Source organism: Drosophila arizonae, chromosome 4, assembly GCF_054131065.1.
Source record: "Drosophila arizonae isolate 15081-1271.41 chromosome 4, UAZ_ARI_1.0, whole genome shotgun sequence".
NCBI lineage: Eukaryota > Metazoa > Arthropoda > Insecta > Diptera > Drosophilidae > Drosophila > Drosophila arizonae.
The window spans coordinates 11,983,333-12,006,934 of NC_142924.1; the positions used below are offsets into that span (position 1 = coordinate 11,983,333).

Consider the following 23,602-nt stretch of genomic DNA (forward strand, 5'->3'; position numbering starts at 1 on the left):
AGAGAGAGGGAGTAGCAAATTTGTTGAGTATACGAACCGAAGCTCAGCTGTAACTAAGCTAAGCTCATCTCTTGCTCTCACCCATATAAATTAACAAAAATTCATCGACACAAAACTTGTTTCGAGCTACGCAAATCACAGAGAAACACACACACGCAAACACACGCATACACACATATACACTGAGGCACGCACTTTGACAAGTCACACACAGAGAAGCTGACAATTCAACTGTCACTGGAGCTGCTCCCCAACTCTCATTTGTATTGGTGGATCGCTGCTCTCCGAATGGGGGTTTTGGTCTTTTTCTTTCCGATGTGTGTGTGTGTGCCTTTTTTTCATATTTTATTTTCAGCTGCGTTGTTTATATGGCAAAGACGCGCTGCGTTCATCTTCAGTTCGTCCACATCGGTCACCACGGTATGAGCTCTAGTTAGGCTCCCTTCCCCCCAAGTAAATACAGTAGTAGTGTTTGATCTACGCCAAAATTCCGTGCAAAGCCCGCAGATCCCAACTGAATCAAGAACTTGATAAATAAACTGTACTAATTCGCAAGGACAACAACAAAAAATTCAAAATTCTCAATTCGTGTTCCAACAACAAATCTGTGCAAATAATTATACAATATATTGTATTTGAAAAAAAAATATTAAAAACTTTTTCTTAATTTTCTTTACATATTTCAAGATTGGAATTTGGATAATTGCAAAAATTTGTTAGATAGCAAATAAATAAAATAATTACTGGCGATTCTTGTGTCAATTTAAATTACGTTCGTTGCAAAATGGCGCGTGCAGCTTTATGCATGGTGAGTTAAGATAAAAGACTGAAAATAAATGAAAAAAATAAAATAAAAAATAATCATTTAATTTTAAATCCTAATAGAAACTAAGCTAATAAATGAAAAATATGTATAAACTATCTATCTACGATTAGTTTTAATCACATCGATAAATATCGATTGATTGCCCATCATATGAAGTAATTATTATTATCATGCTATTACGAGCGTAATGCGATAATCAATAGCATCAGCTGCCGTTTTGAGTCACGGCCAAAAACTTAGCTCCCCGCCTGTGCGTACTAACACTTAGCGCTTAGCTAACAAATCGTAAGGAAAACAAACGAAATAAATGTCGAAAAGAAATACCGGTAGATGAGAAATGCAAATAAACAATCGAAATATGAGTTCAGGGCGTATTTGCTAAGAAATGCATGAAAGCCAAGGTTGAAATCACCAACAAAATCATTGCGAATCTTTATTTGCTGCAGCCTCGGCTGTTAGGCCAGCTCTTCTTCTTCTTCGTCTTTAATTTGGTCAAGTCCGGGTCAAGTTGTAACTATTTAGTTATTTATTTATGAATAGTGTTATTCCAGGTGTTGCGTTTACTTAATGTGTGTATGCGATAATAACCGGCATTTTCCTTAGCCACAGTGCAAACAAAATATGAACGAGCCGGCGATCTGTGGGTATTTCGCGACTTGTTTGCTTTAGAGTCTCGCCTAGTTTTTTGAATATATTTAGTATGCATCTGCGCCAGTGGAGAATTAGAGGTCTTTAGTATATTTTGTCCGCTACTAAGCAGTAATTATTCAGTTATTTCAATTTTTACTGTTCCTTTTTTTTTTTTTAATACTTTGCGTCAGCTGGCAAAAATGCAAACTGACTGTAAAAAACAAAAATAAATAAATAAACGAAAAAAAAAATCCCAACGAAATTTATTTGTATATTGAACAAAAGCGCATTAAATGTTTTTTCAACCCATTAAATTAGTTAAAAATGTTGTATTTATTGGGCATTTGTTTAAAGGTGACTTATTTGCGTGTTCTTTGTTTGTTTGATATTGATTTTTATGCAAATTAACAAATTGTATTGTTGAAGGTTCAAAAGGTTTATGAATGCATATATGTATGTGATCTACCTATCTATATAATTATAAATAAATAAATATATATACAGTCGAGTCTTGATAATTTGTACTCCGCTAAATTCAAAATCGCAAGAAATCGAAAAAAAGTCTATCCTCTTGAATGAAATTCATTCTCAATGGTTTTCGATCATTTTAATTTCCTTGCCATTTTGAATTATCGGGATTTTACTGTATTATTTATATTTATACATATATAGGCTAATATTTATACATATATGCTAATTTATAGACATCATCTCAAATTCATCAAAAGCTTTAATTAAGTCATTTTATGATCTTGAATTATTTTTGCTGTAAGACACCCATCTAATATACATGTAAGGGCCTGTCTATACACGGAAATATATTCCAAATTCCAAGTCTTAATTGCTGGCATATATTTGGGCTTAACTAGCTTTGAGCTACGAAATTTTTTTATTTATTTATTTATTATTATTATTATTATTATTTTTTTTTTTTGAGGCTAGAAATATCTGTGGCTCGAATTCCGCAGCAATAATAATTCAATAATTCGAGCGAACCACATATTAGTTTAAATTCTTAACGCAACACGATTACTTCAAGGACATTGCGCCGCTTCATTAAAAACTGTGCTAAACTTCTTAGCGTTTTTTCGCCAGTGCATGCTAATTGGCATAATTGCAAGCAGAGAGGAATAAAATTTGGAGCTTCGAATGGCTTGACTTAATGAAGGCGAGTCGATGCGTGACACGAACAGAGCACGATTGAGCACGCCCGGCTCAGCTTATAAGCATCGCAGTTTCTAAGGCGACACAGGCAAACAATTTATGACAGGTAGCCAGCAAAATACCTGCAAAAAGGTGTCATATTGCCACTTTGAAGGTGCCAGTGATACACCTACTGCCTAGACGTGCAGGTGACAAATATTTTGGGATCATTTTGCTCACATGGCAAGTGCCAACAGCTGAAGGTGCACGTGCCACAGTTTCTTGACCCGTTGCTCTGCCTCTGGGGTTAAACGTGCTGCCCACCAATTTTTTGTGTGCTTTTTTTTCTCACCACAAAATTTACTTTTATCAAGATTTCTCTGTTCGCCATCAACGAGCTGCTAAACCAATTGCTGTGGGCGCACTTTAGCCAAGTGCTGGCAGACACGTATGCGGCCAATTTGTTTGGCGACGACTTGAGCCGAATACTGCCTGACTTACACACTCACTGTCAATGTGGTAATTACTTGGCGACACAGTTTTGTGTTTCCCTCTAATAAGTGGACTATGCAGTAGGAAGTTGGTAATTTAATACAGATTATGTGATTAGCTAGCCGAAGTTCTTTGTGAGAGCATCTGCTCGTCGGTCGTTGTTCGTTTGCCATCTGTTTCTTCATGCTCACTTTTATTTCCTCTGAACGAGGTTGAGGCTGGAATTTTAAGAAGTTGAGAATTTCTTTTGTGTGCTGCACTTAAAGATTTCGCATTTAGATAACTGTCGGCCCGTGTAGCATCATTCCTGCAATGATATCTGAACAATTTGGTATCTGTATCTGTATCGGTGTCTGTGTCTGTGTCTGACATTCCGTGTGACGCATAAATGTCGACGGCCTAGCCAAATGTTTAGCATGCTAGGCGAGAACTAGTTTTATAGGTTTTATTTGGGTCCAAACTGTTGATTGCTTTTTACAGTTGCTCACAGGGCTGTAAAGTATCGTATATGTAGGTATGTATACAGGTTTTCTCATGAAAAATAGTAAAACGAATGTTGGACAACACATTTTAGTAATAGATCTATATATGTAATAGTAAGTAATATGTAGATCTATATATGTGTGGTTAGTTTTAAAAGCTATTTTCTTAGCTCTTCAGTTCCTTAATGGCGCTCCTTGAACTTAGCTCGTGATATAACAATAAATTTCGCTTTCAACTATGCGATTACCTCATTTTTATCTGCTAGCTCTTACTATCAATAGATTCTTAATTCACATTCACTTTTAATGGCCTCTCATTTCTTTGCATTTAACTCGTGAACTTGGTAGCTTTGATATCATCAAGAGCCAAAGTAGCTTTTTATCTAATATTTGTCCATAATGTGAAATCGAGAAATGCAAATTAGGTATTTTGATATTCGTCAGCGATTAAAAAATAAACAAAGCAAAACAAAATGCAAATAGTCAAAGCCAAAATGAAGAACGAAGTTTTGCAGGTTTTGAGCTTTTCTCGTTTGAATAAAAACGAAAACGTTATACACCAAACAGAAATTTGATATATGTGAGCGGAGATGATTCCTTGAAAATGTCAAAAGTCGCTGGAAAGAAAGTAAAAGTCATTTACCCAATAAAATATATTTATTTATATAATTATATATATATATTTATATAAATAGTCTCTCTGTTTGCGTAGCGCTTGAAATATTTTTTTATTTCATTTTTTTTTTTGGCTAACAAATGATGTCAGCTTGCTTGACTTGTTTTAATTAGTGGTCTGAATAGCATTTGTTTCAAATGCAACAATTAATTACTTTTTTCGGGATGCCAAATATACTATTATTGCTGCACTTCTCTCAGTTCACTCCATGTGACATTAGATGATATCAATGAACCTATTAGCGCCGTTCCTCCCATATCCAAATCTGTACTCGACAAACAAATTCTGCGCTAATTAAATCAGTCTCTGGATGAAATGGAAAAACCCAAATAAGGGCATTGTCCAGAGCGGGTAAGACTCGTTTGTCGCCGTTTATTGTACTACCATGTCAGAGCTGAGCTTCTACAGATTTGTTTTTGTTCGACCTGCTGCTGGCTTGACTCAATTTTTGGCAACTCTAAATGGTACTGCTTATACATATATAGTAATATATATATACGTATATATATATGTATGTGTGTATTAAGTCTGATTCAGGGACTTTTACATTTCACAATGCATTTTCATTGAAATTTCGAAATTTCATCATAAGCTCAATCAAAATTTATGAACTGCAGCTAAGCAATTTCAATAAAATGCATTCGCTGTATTGTATGTAGTTTTTTTTTTCGTCTTGTATGTTGTCATCGATTAAGGCCAGACACAGCCCAAAGCAGTTGCATTTTATGATAAAAGCTGAAAATATCTATATATATATTGCTTGGCAGTTATTGGCGCTGTCTTTTGCGCACAATTTTGTTCAGCACCAGTTACCAGATGCCAATTGACCTTGAAGTGTAAGTCCATAAGATGCCAAAAAAAAAAAAAAAAAAAAATTCGTACATATATAGGTATATATATATATATATATATATATATATATATATATGTGCCGAGATTTTGTTGACGCTAAAAGGGCAAACAGCAGAGCAGAGCTGAGTTGCTGTGAGATTGAATTCGAAACCTGTTTGACGATAACGGTCCACAATGCTTGGGGGATAGTGTGGATGATGCTCATCATTATGCTAATCATGATGATGTCGATGCTGCCGACGATGCTGAAGGTGCTGATGATGTTGATGATGTTAATGTTGTAGCAGCGGCATGTTAACAAACTGTGCGTGCGAACAACTCCATTAATATGTTGCATATGGCGGCTGCCTCTGTTGGACCGCCCAGCTGTCTCTCCGCACATGAAGCCACTGACAACTTATGCAAAACTATGCAAAGATTCATGGCGCATTGTATATTGGAGCCAGAGCGAGGCAAGGCTGGCAGAACTTTTGGGTCATAGCCATATGTTCATAGCGCTTGACGTCGTTGACTGGCTTGAATGATATACGAGCAGCAGAACTTGTTGATGCTGCACGCACTGCAACAAAGTGAACTTTTAAATGCCGCCGCTTCGCGCCTCACAAAGTCTTGCCTCTGACTTGCCAACTGGCCCACATGCCAGGCGCATTCAACTAAATTATTAATTTTGATTTTTTTTTTCTAGAATTGATTTTACTTGAAGTGCGATTTGACGGCTTGCGTCATGCATGAATTTCATGTGAGGCAAGCCGAAATTTGGGGCATGCCCCATGAGCTGAGCTGAGCTGCCAGATAAAGCCACAATCACTAATTATGCATAACAAATGAATGTGATTCACTTTTACCCATAGCAATGGCTTAAAGCTTACATAATTGCCCATGTGGGCGGTCATCGAGGTGGGCGCGGTGAGCCAATTAATTGAGTTATTTATTGGATTTGGCTAATTGAGAGGGTTTGCCCTAATATCCCGCAGCTCCAATTCGTTCGTGAGCTACTTATATTAATGCAGTTTCTGATCAACTCTGCAGTTAATATGAATGGGAAACCCAATGGAAGCATTTTTAATAAATAAAAGCTTGATTTCATAATAAAATATTTGCTTTGCAAAGCACTTTAAACCACTTTCAAGTTGGCCGCATTTCAGACCCAATTTCATTATTCAGTTACATCAATCATAACTTTCGTAGTTATTTATTTATAAGTTGCGTCCGCAGATCCTGCAGATACATTATATATAAATGTTTTTTTTTTTTTTATGTAGAATTTGATGAACAGTTGTTATGCCCTTGTTTTACCTTTTTTTTGTTGCCAAACTTTGAAGCTAGCACATTAATAATTTCATTTAGTATAAAGGTCATTGCTGTAAATGATTCATGAACAGAAGAAGCAGAGCAATATGTGTTGCTGTTGGCCACATCGCACAAAAAACAGTTAAAGCTGCCGCCGTTGATATGTGGGTGACACGGCGACCTCCCCTGTCAGCAGCTGCAATAAATGAATAAAAAATAATTTGAAAACAAATTTAAAAGCAAATAAGCAGACACTGGCTGAAAAATGATTTTCAAGTTGATTATATACACAAGCAATTGATTTGTGGAGATTTTGGAGCAGGCGAACAGGTAGCCAACACCTCGATGGCACCAGCAGCATCGGTTGCATGAATTATGAATTGAATATTGAAGAATTTGCGCAATAATCGGCAGGCAGCCTTATATAAATACACTATGAGGGTATAGCTTAGTCGTTTGATTTCCAGCCTCGTCGGCCATTAAGACAATCGAATTTGCATTAATGATATGCGAATGCAGACAAACGTCATTGAGGGCCTCCACGGCTTCCGAGCAAAGTGTTAGACGAGTGGCTGAAGTCTTTAGCCTCCTTCGATTGGTTTCGTTAGCTTGGCATTTGATGCGATTCGAACTTATTGATAGTGATATATATGATATAATCTCTTGGTTATGTATATATATATACATATAAATGATTGACCTTATCGCATATCAAATTTGATTACCCATTTGGCTCGTTGGCATCGATTTGCTTATGCAGAGGGTCTTAAATCTAGCATTAAACGGCATTGTCTACGCTTGAGTATTATTAATGAGCAACATAAATTATAAATAAATAATTTAAAGTGTGTTAGTTACACTTTACGATCAATTGCCGTTGCATTTAGCAGGGCGTTACCGCAAAAATTTCTGTCAGCCTTAACCCTAGCGCGCCCAGGTTTTGTCGACGCGCCCAAACACTGTCGAATGAAAGAAACCAATTTCAGTTGAAGACAATAGAAAACAGTAAAATAAAAAAATAAAAATTATAAGAAAAGATAGAAATAAATAAATTACCTAATATATTCATCATGAAAAATTAAATAGCAAATTGTAAAAACTAATAAATTATTTGGCTTAGTTTGAAGGCCATTGTCAAATTGTTTATAGCTCACGGCTAGCCTCGAGAGCGTTGTCTCCATCGAGAGAGACATATATTTAAGAATTATTGCTTAATGAATTCTACTATATTAGTCGATAGTAGATTGGTCCAACATGGAACTGGTTTCTTTGTAAGGAAGTTTTTATTTGAGCATTGCCGGAACTGTAGATAAGTTATATGCTGTGTGCGTGTGTATAAATAAATAAATATGTAAATTCAGCTGTATTCATAAAGATTACCGCGATAAGATATTCAATTCGGGTTTTTGGGTATGCACTGGCCAACTCCACAGACCGATGGACCGATGGACGGGCAGTAGTCGTAGTCGCGCGGGCTCTCTGGTATTTAGCTAATAGAAATTAAAAGCAATTCACTTTGGATTTATTTGGCTGACGTACGAACTAAGCTAATTGACCATTGCTGTCAGTAAATCCATTAAAATCAACTGGTTTCTGTCCCCTTCTTCATCTTGTTCTTCTTCTTCTCATTTTGTAAAGTATTGGCGCTGACATTTCTCAGCAAGTACGCAAATAGCCAATAGAGATACAAATATATATATCTACGTGCTTTGTGTGCAGCGTAAAGCAATTTGCTGCGACAAATGCGCACAAAATTGACTTGGAAGGTGCAGCTAAATAAAAGTAAACCGCAAATCCAGTTCGACAAACAGATTGTCATCAACATCTGACGCCTGACAGACCCGAAAAAATAAACTTGACTGAAAACAAGAATTTAAATACTCATACCAATATACGTCTATATATACATACATACATACGCCTTTGACATTTTACCTGCCTATATGACATTATTTGGTTGCTTTAATTTTGCAAACTAAACGTATCGAACCGGATCTAAAAGGTGTCTGATTTGCATACAAACATACAAATACCAACAACAACAGTAACAACAACAGTAATAGAAACAATAGCAAGAAGAAGAAGAGTGAATTCCTCAGACGAACTGCCTTGAGTGAGGCATCACAGCTATTTATTGACTCATCTCTGGTCTATGTAAATTAAGTCAATAACCAAAATAATAAAAGAAGACAAATCTCTATGTTAAAAGCAAAAGTTGTGGGCGTGCCGCGAATGACTCTGTAATGACAATAAGGCGTCAACATTTATCTTAACAACGCCATTTGACAGTTGTTCATTTGGGTTTTCTTACCATTTCAGTGATATGCATATACATATATAGAGAGAGATAATGTATATATCTAAGAGTTACTCATATAACATCTGCTCTTTTTCTATATTATTCACAGGTCGTCGCTTGCATATTGTTGCAATGCGTTTACTCTGCCAAATTCGATTCAGAGAATCGACGATTGATCGTCGATATCAATGATAAAAAGACAACGAACCAACAATATTATTCGTCAAACTTTGACACAAGTAAGTAATCACGTTTTACAATTTGTATCACATATCCACGCTTACTCACATCGAGAAACCCGATTCGATCTGAAACTATATACCAAAATTGTATTTCCCACACATCGAAATTGTAATATATTAGTTTGAACAATCTGTATCATCGTATCGTATCGTATCTATATATGTATATAGTTACATATATATATTTACATATATCCCACATCATAACGACTAAATCTATTTGCCAAATATCATTCCATGCAGTTTCTTAGTTTTTTGTGTACATCGTTTCGCCCTGTAACTCGTTAATCGTAGCTCAATTTGTATTTGTAATTTGTTTGTTTGATAAGTAGTTGACCGCAAAATTTATTACTATTACTATTATTATTGAGTAACTTTAAGTAATTGTTTTGTTGACCCGTCTCCCACCCACCGCCAACCTCAGCAGTTTGACCAAAACTTACACATTAATGCCTCGAAATAAAAAAGTAAACAAACCAAACGATACAACAAAAACAACAAACAATCAACAACAACAAAGAAACCCGCTATCTATGTAGTTGTTTTTTTTTTTCTTTCTCTTAATTTATATTTTTTACCCTTGTAGCTCAGCTTTACTAAACTCACCGTAGAAATCGTAGTCAAATTGTAAATATGCTCAAAATCAACAATAAAATCGCTCTATCTTCAATCTATCCTCTCTCTATCACTCTCTCTTTTTCTCTTTCTCATACACAAATACACACACATTTACTTTCTCCCTCTCTCTCTTCCTTTAATTTATATATATACATATATATTTTTATGTATTTATTTTGATCTTAGTGGAAAAAAGTTATACATAAAATGCAAAAAATGCTTCGCATAAACATACTCTTTCTCTCTCTCCTTCACCCTGTCCCTCTCCCTATCCCTCTCCCCATTATCCAAAACTGAAACCAACCCCAGTCAACAATTAAATCCCGCTAATTACAATGACAACAAACAACAAAGCAAAACAACACACAAAACAAACCCCACAAAAAACATTCTCTCTCCTCTCGCTCTCTCTTTCTGTCTGTCTAAATATATTCCTTCAACTTCATATGTACGTTATGTAGGCATATTCTCAACAGTTTCAGTTGCAGTTTCAGCGCCCAAAAGCAGGCTATAAATTGATGTTAGGCAGTTATAGAGTAGGTGCGTAAATTTCTACAACCAACTTCACAGCACAATTTTCAGCAAATCTCAAATTCTCCCTATCACACCAAAACGTTAAACTCTAAAACCATTATCTTTCAACCAAAAATCCACTCCCAAAATACTGAAAATTCCCTCAAAAAAAAAAAAAAAAAAAAAAAAAAAAAAAAACCTATCGAAAAAATCCAACACAACGAAATATCATAACGAAATGTTAAAGACGCCTATCGATATGGCTATGATGTCGGAAAGACTGGAAACTTCCATCATGAGACGCGGGGCCCGGACGGTGTTACTTATGGTTGCTACGGTCTGATCGATCCCTATCATCTGCTTCGCGCCACACATTATGTGGCTGATGTACATGGCTACCGCACGGTGGAGCCGGAGAAACCAGTGGAGACCTTCCCGCCCGGTCTATACAATGAGACGAAAGGTGGTCCGTCTAAGCCTGGCATTCTGCTCCAGTGGGACCAGCTTTATTTCCCCATTGGCTGCGGCAAATTCATAGACGGTGCCGTTCCTGACATACCCTATTTCATCGTGGATGAAGTAAGATGATGCAATGGAATCCCATGCGCACAGTGACTTATGTGCGTTCGTCTTTCTAGAACAAGCACCACACCAGTAGCTCAACCGGCTCCTCAATTAGCATTCCACCACTGAAGGGTGAGGCACAGAAGAGCTATAAAATTATCAAGCAGGGACCGAAGGGTCTGTTCAATACGGGCGAGGGACATACCTACGAGGGTCCTGGCGATCAAGCTCCGTCCTCCCATTCGGTGGCAGCCCTAAGACCCGGAAGCGCAGGCGGCAGTGAGCTTTTGACTGCGATCACCCAGATTTGGGGCGGATTCAAATATTTGTGTTTCAGATGATGGAAGGTACACACCAGATAATAGGCCTTACGAGCATATTGTGGGCCCCCAAGGCGGCCAGGGCGGTTTCGGCCCCAATGGAGGATCGTTTAGTCCAAACGGAGGCTTCGGTCCAAATGGCGGACCGAACGGTCCGAATGGAGGTTTCGGCCCCAATGGAGGATTTGGACCGAACGGACCAAAAGGTCCAAACGGCCCTAACGGCCCAGCAGGTCCTGCTGGCCCAAAAGGGCCCAACGGGCCACCTGGCCCCAAGGGACCTCCTGGACCACCCGGACCACCGGGACCTCTCGGCGTGGGACTGGGAGCCCCAGGAAAACCGGTATATAAGGAAGGCAATCGTACTAGCATCGGGGCTGGCAACAACATTGGCGATGGAGATGCCAACGGCCCAGGTGGCGGTTCTGGCGTCGGTGACGGTGACAGATACCGCCCTGGCGATGGAGCCGGTCGCGGCAATGGTGGTAAATACCGCCCCGGCACTGGCTTCCGACCCGGTGACGGTGATGCTCATGTGGTCGGCAGTGGTTCCGGTCCAGGTCGTCCTGGCATTTACCGTCCCGGCCAAGGTACCGGTGTTGGTGACGGTGATACTACCGGACCCGGACCTCTGGGCGGAGGCGATAGAATCCGTCCTGGTGGTGGTGGCAATATCATTGATGGTAATGCCTATCGACCAGGTGACGGTGGTGCCTATCGCCCAGGTGGTGACCTAAATATCGGGGCCGGCTCTGGCGGCCGTCCGGGCGGGGGTACTGGTGGCTACAGCGGCAACCAACCCGACAACAGTGGCGCCTATACTGGAGACACCAATACCGGTTTTCCTGGGGCAATCAAATACACATCAGGTTAGATCAATTGAGACTTGAAACTGCACCGCCGCACAGATAGAAACATAAAAATCTGAACAGGTCGCAGAGCGGCTATGGGGGGAGATAACACTTAAGTAATTGATTAAGCATTTCAGATAAGTCTAAACGATATTGCCCCAAATGCAAAGCGGCCTGTTCATATTTTTTCTCTGCTTTGCTGGCATAGACCTAAGTTCCATTTAAGCAATATATTATATAAATTGATATATGATATATGCCTATTTTATGCTAATGTACAATTAATTATGTTCTATTTTAAGCAGTCTTGTTTATTTTCAGCCAAGAAACTTGAAACCAATATAATCTTAAAAACACCATTCTGTTACTGTTTCAAAATACACAATTCTCAAACTATATTATTCAGGCACAACTTTATACACACCCACACGCACACATACACACACAGCAGGGCAACTTTAGGGCACCCCATAGATATTTTTACTGTTATTAGAGCACTTCTGCTAAGAGCGCACAATCAAGCAATAAATATCAATATCTCTCTCTCTCTATCTCTCTACCTCTCTATATCTCTCTACCTTTCTTTCTATACCTGTTTCTCTCCCTCTCTTTACTGTCACTATCTCCTTCATCAGCTTTTGCTATCAAAGATTTATACTGTTTTTGATCGAAAGCCCATTCAATTATTGTTTATATATTTTTCAATTTATCACCGTATTTCTGTTTTGTTTCTCAGCTCAGCATTTGGCTGAGAAATCACGCACCGTTTCACCAATATTTGACACACTTACTCAACCACAATTTCTCATTCATGCTTTCATGCACCAGAATGAAGCACACAGACACTCATGCACACTCACGCACACACACACTCAGAGAGCACACGCCCATCCATAAACGCTCACCTTTTTGGAAGCCTTGGCACATTTGTACAAATATTTAATTACACACACTGTCACGCCCCCATACATGATGCTTGAGCAACGGTACTAACTGTTGATGGTTTACAACTAATATTTTGGTTTTGGAATTTGTTTTTATTTATATTCTCTTAAACTTAATTTAACCGTTAGTCAATCTGCATGTATTTTAGTATTTATTTATTTTGGTTTTGGTATCTTAGCACGCCCCGTAGTCGTAAGTTGTTTAGGTCTATTTAAATGCACCTCGTACCTAGCAGCACCTAGGGGTATCTACCCGTATATGTAGTACTGTAACGTACTGAATGCACAGTATTGTAGTTAGTCCTTAGCTAATTTACACTTATACGTCGTAGCACACTCTTTGATTCATATCGATACAAATGTAATAATCGTTTGCTTTGCATCACGTTACTCTTTATTCCCCATAGGAGCCGGTAAATATAATCCTAAAAGCGGAAGTTATAGGGGTAAGTTACAGAAATATTTGAATTTGTTCGGGCTTTGCTTATTCACATTTTTCATTCACTGTAGGTGTTAATGAAGGAAAATACTATCATGATGATTCTGGTAAATATGTGCATGTTGAAGGACCCACTGGACCACCAGCCCCACCATATGTGCATGTAGTTGGACCTGAGGGCGGCGTCGGCGGCAATGGAGGCAAAGGCGATGGCGGCGGTTTCGGTCCCAACGGACCCGGCGGACCAAAGGGACCTGGCGGACCCGGCGGACCACGCGGACCAGGCGGTAAGATAAAAGAATTCCTTAATTAATTCAATGAAACCTTATGGCAACTCAACTAATTAATTACAGGACCAAAGGGACCCCCCGGCCCACCCGGACCACCAGGTAAGTTGAACGTTTGATCTAACTTAAGATAAGAAAAGCTTAGCACACAACACTTTGGTGATTTGACTGTCTCGGGCTATGGTATAAATGTTATGCAAATTCTTATAGGACCACCCGGACCTAACGGACCCGATCGTCCAGGACCTAAAGGACCATTCGGTAAGCGCCATTTATTGGCATAGCTTAAATTGATTGTCTTTAATCTGATTGATTTTTTAGGCCCACCAGGACCTCCCGGACCACCTGGTCCCACACGTCCAGGCCCACCCGGACCTCCCGGACCACCCGGCCCTCAACGTCCAGGCCCACCAGGACCACCCGGTTTGTAGCTGCGGCATACCATTTGAAAATGGCTCATAAATAACTTTTTTTACTTTCCCATTCAAAGGACCACGTCCACCATACAAGCCAGATGATCCCAGATATTCGAACAAGGATCCCGAGGCTTACCTGCCGCCAGTTGAGGGTAAAATCGTCCCACATCCACCATCAAGCTCACAAGTCATTCAACCGAGTTTTAAGCCACCAACTTTCAAGCCAAATTATGAACATAACGATAATTTTGTGATTAAGAAAGTGCCAACTACTAAACCACCACTAACCTATATTCCTCCTTCTTCCCCAAATACCGTTCCTATCCACGTTCCTGCGAATCCCACACCACGACCACCAACCAAAATAATTACCACGACTCAACCAAAGGTCCCGGCTATCACTATTAATACGGAAAGACCAGTAAAAGGCATTACAAAAGTACCAACGGGTAATATAATTACACCTAAGATACCCACACAAGCACCCACACGCAGACCAACACCAGCACCGACACCGACACCCACACCATACAAACCAATACAGCCACAACCGCCACTCTTTGTCAACACTCCGAAGCCGGTGCCCGTGGTACCGATCGAACCAATACGACCAACGATCAGTGTGCCGACATATAACCCATCGACACCCAGGCCATTTGAGCCAGCACCGACCTACAGACCGACTGCCCGACCACTCATTTACATTGAACCGAAGCCGGTGAAACCGGTTTACGTTGACCGAACGCCAATCACCAGCAAGAATGTAACTCCACGTCCCTCTCCCCCATTGCATGTGACGTCGCAACCGCCAAGCAGCGAAACCTGCGTTTGTAATGCCGATAAGCCGCACTCTTCAAAGCCAACCTATACCTCCTCCACATCCTATCCCAACTCGAATCCGGCCTCGGTCGACTTTAACAAACAATTCACCGGCTTCAATGGAAACCCGAATTTCGGCAGCATAATGAACGCCATGTCACTAACCCAACTGCCCGTCGTGCCACAGGCACCTGGCCTGCCGGCCTTCTACCCACCCGACAAGATTCCTAAGGGTGCTGTGATCGCCTTCATGCCCGTGGTCATACTGCCAGCGGAGTACTACGCCAATTGCGATGACAATTCGATTCACACGCCAAACAAATATCAAACTGTGGATCCCTTCCCACTGGGCGTCCAGCCAGCCACGATACCGAGCAGCTTCAGTGTGCACTCAATTTTCTCAGGCGCCGGACCGAAGGATCAATGTATGTGCCCATGCTCCTGCACCCAGAATCTGGACAAATATCACAAGAAACGCGAGGCTAATCCAGCAGACGCACCCGAGGTGACAGCAACTGTTGAGGAGAACGTCAAGCCAGTGGAACCTGTTGCGGAGGCTTCCACGCCTGTAGATGTCAAAGCTGAGGCACCAGTTGCTGCTGCTGCCACGCCTGTAGAAGTCAAGGTTGAGACACCAGTTGCCGAGGCATCCACTCCAGCTGAAACCAAGGTTGAGGCACCCATTGCTGAAGCTTCCACCCCAGCTGAAACCAAAGTTGAGGCACCCATTGCTGAAACCAAGGTTGAGGCACCCGTTGCTGAGGCATCCACCCCAGCTGAAGTGAAGGTTGAGGCGCCCATTGCTGAGGCATCCACCCCAGCTGAAGTGAAGGTTGAGGCACCCGTTGCTGAGGCATCCACGCCCGTGGAAGTCAAGGCTGAGGCATCCACCCCAGCTGAAGTGAAGGTAGAGGCGCCCGTTGCTGAGGCGTCCACGCCTGTGGAAGTCAAAGCTGATGCACCCGTTGCTGAGGCATCCACGCCTGTAGAAGTCAAGGTTGAGGCACCCGTTGCTGCTGAGACTAAGGTGGAGCCTGTGGCAGAGTCGACAACGAACTAGACACACTACAATTGACGTCTGAATGTCTCCGAAACTCCCCTCAAATGATCCCAGTTCCCGCCTACCTCCCGCTCCCAGCACCACCTGTAATCTCTGCACTACTCCCGCAATCCGCAGTACCTCAACTAATCCCAATTGGCCAGTTAACCAGCGTAGTCTAAGTGTTTTTATTAACGAGATAATACTCTCAGCCAGTAAAGGTTAAAAAAAAGATGAAAGAAAAAACATAAAAAAAGAACTAAAACGCAAAATAGAAAAGAATAGAAAATAGAGAAGGAATCAAGTGCCCATTGAATGTGTTCATTTAATTTGCTTTAAAGAAAAAAGAAGAAACTAATTTTTTGCTCTTGCTGTAATCGAAATGCACTCTAAGCTTCCTGTCAATTATCAGCCGGGCCTAGACTATTCCGGACTCGGCTAAATCTTTTTCTATTTACTTAACTCTTTTGCATCTTGATATTTGGCAGTGGCGAAAATAGAAGGAAATGAGAAGAGAATTGTGAAAAAAAACGATGGAAATCCAGTAATTGTTTGTGACATGTTGTTTATTATGCATTTTTATATATATCTATGTATTAATTTGTATTTTGTTCGCCTTCTTTAGATTTTAGTTGATAGTTTATTTAATTTCTATTCTAATAATGCTTGAAGCGGAGAAATTAATTGTTATGTCGAATGTGAAATTATGAAATTAAATAAAATGTAAGAAAAATCAATGCCCATAGTTGTTTACCATTTTCCATTTCCTCTTCCACGCCAGCGAAGCCAAGAAAATATTATTCTTTTTCGGTGCCGCCCGAAAGTATGCTATGAATAAATTAACCAATTGCAGCTGGCAGAAGCAGCGAAGCAACGGAGCAAAAACCCAGACATATTTTTATACTTTGAACAGTTTGTAAATGGTAATTTGGGGCATAATGGATTTTGTTAAACTGCAACAGACAAGAGGGCGTGGCAGACCCAATAAGATATATTATATATACATATATAGAGCTACAATAGAGATGTCTGTGTCTTTGTTGGTTCGTTTAGAGAGAAATTGGGCACACAGCTTAGCTATAATTGAGGTCGATAACATTCATAAGCCTGAGTCAATAAGTCATATATATATCGTGCATGGATACAAGCAATATATTCGGATTTAGAACCGTAAATCGTTTAGGGTATCGTCTGGTTAAGTTTTCCCATTAAATTTCTTTCACAGCTTCGAGCAGACGGATTGAAAAAAAAAAAAAAAAATAAAATAAATAAATAAATAATTAATTAAGTCTCTTATTTTCGCAATTTAAATATGTTTTTGTAACAATGACTGTATGATGAAAATGAACTTTTGGGTTCCTTGCTGAGCTCTGGCCTGACAGTGAGTCAGACATTCACAAACAAAAGGCTTTGCTTACATTAGGAGGAAGTTGATTTAGTCGGAGCATTTTAATTTTATGAAAATAATTCCAGGTATGCATGTTTAAAAGTACATGAAATGTTTCTTTTCTGCGAGGTGTCTTGTTATCCTTCCACGTTGATTGTTATTCCAACTTGGGCTCGTTGAAGCTAAGTAAATGAATAATATTTTTTATGAATAATTTAAGGCAAGAACAAAACTCCTGTTGTCTGTTGAGGCTTGAAGCAAAAATGACTTAATATTCAGCCTCAAATAGACAGCAACTTGATTTAAGGCAAACATTAAAGAACTTTGCACATAATTTGGATGGAAGCTCTTGAGTGCGTAAGGTAAAAGTCGACACAGTTCATGAATCACTTTCAGTCCATAACTCATCAGCTCTTGCATAATAAGTGCAAAGCTAAGAGGGTTCAATTGATAACATTGCCTTAGGGTTCACCTTGAATTGCGTGCTACGACGCGCTGTAACCCAGTTTTTGTTTAGTTTTACGACTCTGACAAGTCAATATTGAGAAGTTGTAATTCCCGCATCGCCCAAGCCCAAATGCTGTTCACACCGTTTCGTTGGTGCTAAAAGTGATATGCACATCGAGGTTATATTTACTTCGAGCTTTATATGCGCTAATGTGGATGTAAAGTGTTTTACAAGAACTTTATAGATCGCACAACAGCTGCAGGCGGACAAAGAGCCAGACTGAATAGCTGAAGTCAAGCATCCCGTCGATTACAGTAGTCTTCCGACGAATATTCAAATTGGCCAATTAGCAGTCACACCTAAACGTTCCATGAATGAGTTTGGAGTGCATGGACCCAAAGGTGCCTTTTCTCTATTGTCTTTGCTGCGGTAAGTCGAGCAAAGGGAAGCAGCCAAAGCCGTGGCTCAATACCAGAATAGCTCGCAAATATTTGCAGAAGAGCCGCAAGTTTTTGGCCCCTGCCGCAGATTTGTCCCTGTGTGTGTGTGTGTGTGTGGGTAGATAATTGGAATTAAAGATATAGCAAGCAAACAATTTTTCTGTCTATAGTTCTCATAAAAAAATATATGTATACATATAAGTATGTATATGTGCCCGTCGGCCCACATGAAAGAAAGCGATCTGTGAACGCAGCCTAAACAAAACGATTTCCAGTTTACGTTTGTTTGTGTTTGCCAAAGCTTAAAGCGCAAATATCTTAAATTAAACTCACGCACTGGCAACAGACAAGCGACAAGCCACAAGCCACAAGAGACAGCCAAAATGAGGCATTTATTTTGTCACCTGCCCCATACAAATAGTAATAATAATGCATAATCAGCCGGCCGAAAGGTCGTTCGTATTATATAATTTGAGACTAAGCCTAGAATGCTCAAGAATCAGAAGGTAAGGTAAGTATAAATAGGTTTCAAAACTCGAAATTATATTTCGTGTAAAGAAAACAAATTAAATAATAAATTTATCTCTAATTGGTTTTTAAGTGAAAATAATTTAACATTACATTATTAATTTGGATTTGTAATGCCCTGCGGGCCCAGCCCTGAATACGTAAGTGCGCCGCCTTACGTGTCGTATGAGTAATAAAAGTAACGTAGCCGCCACGTTTTAGCTGGTGTGCGAAGTGCGACTTGACGCTGGGCCAAGCTTATTTTATTATTGTTTCGGTTTGTTTGTTTCGGCAACGTCGACGTAGACGTCGACTTGAGCGCAGCAACTCAGCTGGAAAATGAAAAATATAAATTGGCCCCGCAGTCTGGGAAACAGAATTATTTAAAGTACAAGCGTTGCTTCAGCCAGTTGTCTTTGCGCCGTTCTCTCTGCACATTTGCCATTCATATAGCAAAGCCAGCCAATTCATATAACATCATGTATGCCAAGTGCTGCTTACCACTTTTGGTAGGTATTCAGAGGGCATAGCAAAAGGAGTTTAGCTAATCCTAAAAGTGTGTGTAATTCATATAAATGTAGCTGCTGCTTCTGTGCGGTGCGATTGCCAGGAGTGAGCCGGTGCCGGCGACACAGGATGTCAAAGCGAACGATTTAGCGACTGCCGAAACTTCAGCCAAGTGTAAGAAGCGTCTGACGCGGAAACATAACGATTGCTCAATTATAACAATTTCCACTGCGCCCTTAAGTGCTGAACTTGGGCGGTTTATTTGGACAGGGCTCTGGCTATCCCAACTATGGCTATAATTATCCAAATTATGGCTACAGCACGGGCTACTACAATAGACCCAACACCGGCTACTATCCCAGCTCCGGCGCTGGCTATTATCCAACCAGCACCTACAACGGCGCTGGCTTCTACCCCAGCACGGGAGGAGGCTATTATCCCAGCACGGGCGGCGGCTATTATCCCAGCAGCGGCTACTACCCGACCACAAATATATTGGGCACATCGGGATATGGCGGCTACGGTGGATATGGAGGTAATGGCGGCTTAAGACAGTATTCGGGCTATTGGCAGCCAGAGTATAGCGGCCAGCGGTATCGTGGCTATGGCTACTATCGCAACACCGATCGCTATGGTCTGCCGATAGTCAGAGATCGTGATTACTATCGTGATCGCGGCAGCTATGGCAGCTACGGCGGCTATCGTGGCTATGACTAATGCTTAATGTCGTTGTCTTTGTCGCTGTCTTTGTGTTTGTTTTTGTTGTTATTTCGCTGCTGTGTATATAACGCTTTTGTTATTCATCATGCTACTCAAACTAGCAATAAAACTTTAATGCCTACTAATCTCGTTTAAGCAGCATTTTAATAATCCATCTGACAAGTCTCGTTTCAGCTGCAACAGACACATTATTATAATAATATAGATTGGTAATTGTGGCTGGGCTACGCCCAATTGCACGCTGAAATTTGTCATTCACTGGGTGTCATATGAGAGTCCAAACGGCATACAATTATGTGTGTGTGTGTGTGTGTGTCTGTGTGCAGCTGAGCTTAATGTGTGGTAATTGTTGTCTTAATCATCTTGTCTTGCCCTGTCATTGCGCATGCAAACCCCAGACTTTCAGCTAAAGCCTAAAAGTATGCTACGTCTGCTGTCAGCTTTAATAGCGAGCTCCCGCGTTGCCAACTTCTGTTAAAAAACCCATTTGCGTTTGCTTTCTCTCTCGTTCCAATTCACAGGCTTGGTGCGCACCACATACGGCTAGCAGTGCGACAGAGACAGAGACAGAAGCAGCGAAGAACCAAGCAGCAACTGTTATGCTTCAGCAAACACCACAGCAGCAACTCCAACAACAACACCAACACCAACTACAACAACAACAACAGCATGCAGTTGCAGCAGCATATAGTATAATAATAGCGTTATTTTCGCAACGTTAGCTCGTAAAGTTTAGCATGCACTTTATTGCAATGCAGCCCGCATTAACTTACAAAACAACCCTCGTATCTGACAAACGCATTATCACAGCGAAAAATTAAATAAAATACAAAGAACAAAAAATGAAGATAAAGCAAACACTGTGGCAGCTGCAGCTACTTTTAATGCTTGTGTCTTGGCTTAAAGTAAACTTCTGTTTATATTTTGATTCTTTTGTTTTGCAAGCGACACTTGAAGGGCGCGCTAGCAAACAACATCGAAGCAATATGCAACGAAGCGTGTTTTCACTCTCTTCGAACTGCGCCGTCTAAGTTGGCTCACACGCTGTGTGTTGACACAGCCGAAAGTTTCTTGTTGATAAGCAGAAACCCATTTTTTTCCCCGCTATGCAATGCTCAATAAAATGAAGAAAATATATGCAAGAATTTATGCAAAATGGCTCTTTAATGCATGAGTTTAGCAAGATTGCAGTGCAACGAACGAGAAGCTCTGGTATTCCGCATAACTATATTTGGGCAATTGTTTAGGTAGAAGCCAGAATATTTCGCTAATTCGTAAGATTGGCAAAAAATTTAGTTTGAATTTAACATCAAAAGGAATTTTATGTCTGAACATATTTGTATTTTATTGCCATATAATTATCTATTGCTTTTATTGGGTCTGCTTACAAGTCAAAGCTATATATATTTATGCATATCGATTTTTCGTTTACACACATCGACTTTTCCATAGCCTTCATATACTATAAATTGCCAATTTTTGTATACAAAAAATCGTATTAAAATTCCATTCGCAAAAACTTTCCGAAATTTCCAACAGTTCGTCTAAATAACAGCAAATCATTCAAAAATTATCGCAGCATTAAACACAAGCAAAGTCAATTTAGAATATACAATATACAATAATTACGGCTTCGTATGACAGCACGAATTCCGATCGAGAAAATATTCCACAGTTGAGTTCTTTAATCTATTATTGTGTGCGCCTCGTTCCATTCATGGAGCGCTGCGCTTCCTTCCGTGGCGCTCATAAAAAACGTAATGTGCCAAAGCCAACGATAAGAAGAAGACATAGAGAGGGAAAAAAACCATACGATTGTTTAAAACATTTATGTGTCCATAAAAAGAGCCGAAATCGCTCACTAAAATTATGATCAAATCGAACTAAGCAAAATGCTGTCGATGCGCTGCTCTTTTATTATTCTTGTTGTTTGTTGTTGTTAATGAAAATGTGTTTTTCATATATGTATATATTTTTTTGGGCCGGAGCATTCAAGGCAAATAAAAATAATTAAAGCATTGACTGTGCGCTGAGCGCGTGCTCTGTGGCGCGCGTAAAGTAAATAAAATGATAAAGAATTGGAATTATTTATTTGGCTAGCGGCATTAACACCGCAACACGACGCAACGCATCCAAATCTAATGTTAACAACATTTTAATTAAACTGCAATGCATATTCGGGATTAATAATCTATTAGCGCTGCAAATATTTGCCTGACACACATACATATACAAATAAATAGGTATTTTTAGTGCTGCCCTCGTGAATGTAAGCCAGGCCACCTCGGAAATGCAATTGCACTTATTAGCCCAATTATGCCAAGCACCAACGAAACTGCTCAACTCTAATTTCAATGCCATAAAGGACTCGAAACTTTTTCGCTTAAATGTTGACAGAACTTTAATGCTGGCTGAACCGTTTTCGGTTAGCCACGGGAATCGCTCGGCCAAAAGTTTCAACTGCAGCCGAATGTCTTGAACTTTTTGCAACATTTCAGAAATCTCACGACTGCCTGTTGAGGCACTTCAACAAAATGAAAATGTCTTGGCCAAGCTTTTTGTGGCTTTCCCTGTTTTGAATTTCACATATTCGTCCATTGAGCTGGCTCTTGAAAAAGATTGTTATTATGGTTGAAGCACAGAGAGAGAAAAATGATAGAAAATATATTTCCTTATGGCGGTTGCTTTGTCAGGCAGCAAACGAATTCAAATTTCATTGGAAATTAAATTGTTTGTGACCTTCTCAGTCACAAGATTATGCAAGACATTTGCCCATGAAACTGTGAAGTTGTGTCCGACCCATATCAAAAAGAAACCTTAAATTTGGTCTATACCCGGAACATATGGGATTCGCTTAAGGGCCGTAGGGAAACACTATGCAAAAAGCAGCGGTTAGCCATAGTGAGTTCCGAGTAAGGTATGTATATAGATGCTTTGCAGGAATCTTCGATATGCAGGGAATGCTCATTAGAAATTTAAATAATTTTGATAATCATTTAAATAATTTTTGCGTAAATTATAATTAAGTTTGTTTTATTTTTATGATGAGAGCATTTATATTTCTGACATGTAAACAGATTAAAATTCCTTGTAAAATATATTTATACGTATATCTATATATATATATATATATATATGCCCCACTCGCCTCCGTCCTTTTGCATTTGAAAGCAAGAGCCCGTCAAGTCTGACCTGCTCAACTCACATTTCTAATTGAAATATTTTCATTTAAAGCAGTAAAAGCAGTCAAATGGCAAGAATTATATGGCCTATTACACATGCTGATTGCTGACAGATGTCTGTCTGAAATATTGCTTGACTTGCTAATTGTGAGAATTTAGACAGAAGTTGGACGGTTTAATGACAACTGAAGTTTATTAATTTCTCCCATAAATTTATTAAATACGTGTTGAAAGGAAATAACTAAAGCTCTCAGTAAAAATTCTTTCGACAGTCTTAAGTGAACCCCGAGCTCAATTTATTTTGAGGTGCTTCTCGTCACCTGTTGAAAAGCCATAGAAAATGGAGAGTGCCTGAGTGTAGCAGAAATAAACAAGAATATAAGACAAGCTGCGAGTCGAGCATTTTTCTCTCATTAGTTGTTCACACATTTGTATTTATGGCAGACTTGAATTAATTTTTTTATTTTTCTATCAAGTATGATTTTTAATTGGCTTAACTCGCTTTTGTCTGTCGTGGATGTCGCCTGGCTGTGCGTATTTTCGTATAGCCAGCTGATAAAATGGCATGCGAACTTCATTAGCACCTGCGCGAGCTGGGCGTGATGGAGTTGTCTGTATACATATGTATGTGTTATTCATGTACATATATGTAAAGGCCACGTGCCTGAA

At 39.8% G+C, this 23,602-nt stretch overlaps 2 protein-coding genes across 11 annotated transcripts; both read left to right on the forward strand.

Moving 5' to 3' along the window:
• The first annotated feature begins 351 nt into the window (after positions 1 to 351).
• On the forward strand, positions 352 to 16,479 carry frm (farmer). 9 transcript variants are annotated; one of them, XM_089466484.1, is made up of 14 exons: positions 352 to 453; positions 688 to 808; positions 8,800 to 8,929; positions 10,311 to 10,642; positions 10,702 to 10,906; positions 10,965 to 11,816; positions 13,150 to 13,188; positions 13,253 to 13,468; positions 13,535 to 13,570; positions 13,679 to 13,729; positions 13,790 to 13,891; positions 13,959 to 14,036; positions 14,273 to 14,333; positions 14,701 to 14,841. In XM_089466484.1, exons 2-13 carry the CDS (start codon positions 785 to 787, stop codon positions 14,290 to 14,292), a joined length of 2,085 nt encoding a protein of 694 aa, XP_089322610.1. In that variant the 5' UTR covers positions 352 to 453; positions 688 to 784; the 3' UTR covers positions 14,293 to 14,333; positions 14,701 to 14,841. The 9 variants fall into 9 exon arrangements, with proteins under 9 accessions (XP_089322610.1, XP_089322608.1, XP_089322611.1 ...); XM_089466482.1 differs by having other exon boundaries at positions 13,959 to 14,333; positions 14,701 to 14,986; XM_089466480.1 differs by having other exon boundaries at positions 353 to 453; positions 13,959 to 16,479.
• A 2,394-nt stretch (positions 16,480 to 18,873) lies between these two features.
• On the forward strand, positions 18,874 to 20,435 carry LOC108612693 (uncharacterized). 2 transcript variants are annotated; one of them, XM_018005653.2, is made up of 4 exons: positions 18,874 to 19,033; positions 19,106 to 19,205; positions 19,273 to 19,566; positions 20,273 to 20,435. In XM_018005653.2, exons 1-4 carry the CDS (start codon positions 19,004 to 19,006, stop codon positions 20,296 to 20,298), a joined length of 450 nt encoding a protein of 149 aa, XP_017861142.1. In that variant the 5' UTR covers positions 18,874 to 19,003; the 3' UTR covers positions 20,299 to 20,435. The 2 variants fall into 2 exon arrangements, with proteins under 2 accessions (XP_017861142.1, XP_089323975.1); XM_089467849.1 differs by lacking the exon at positions 20,273 to 20,435 and having other exon boundaries at positions 19,273 to 19,876.
• Positions 20,436 to 23,602: the final 3,167 nt, after the last annotated feature.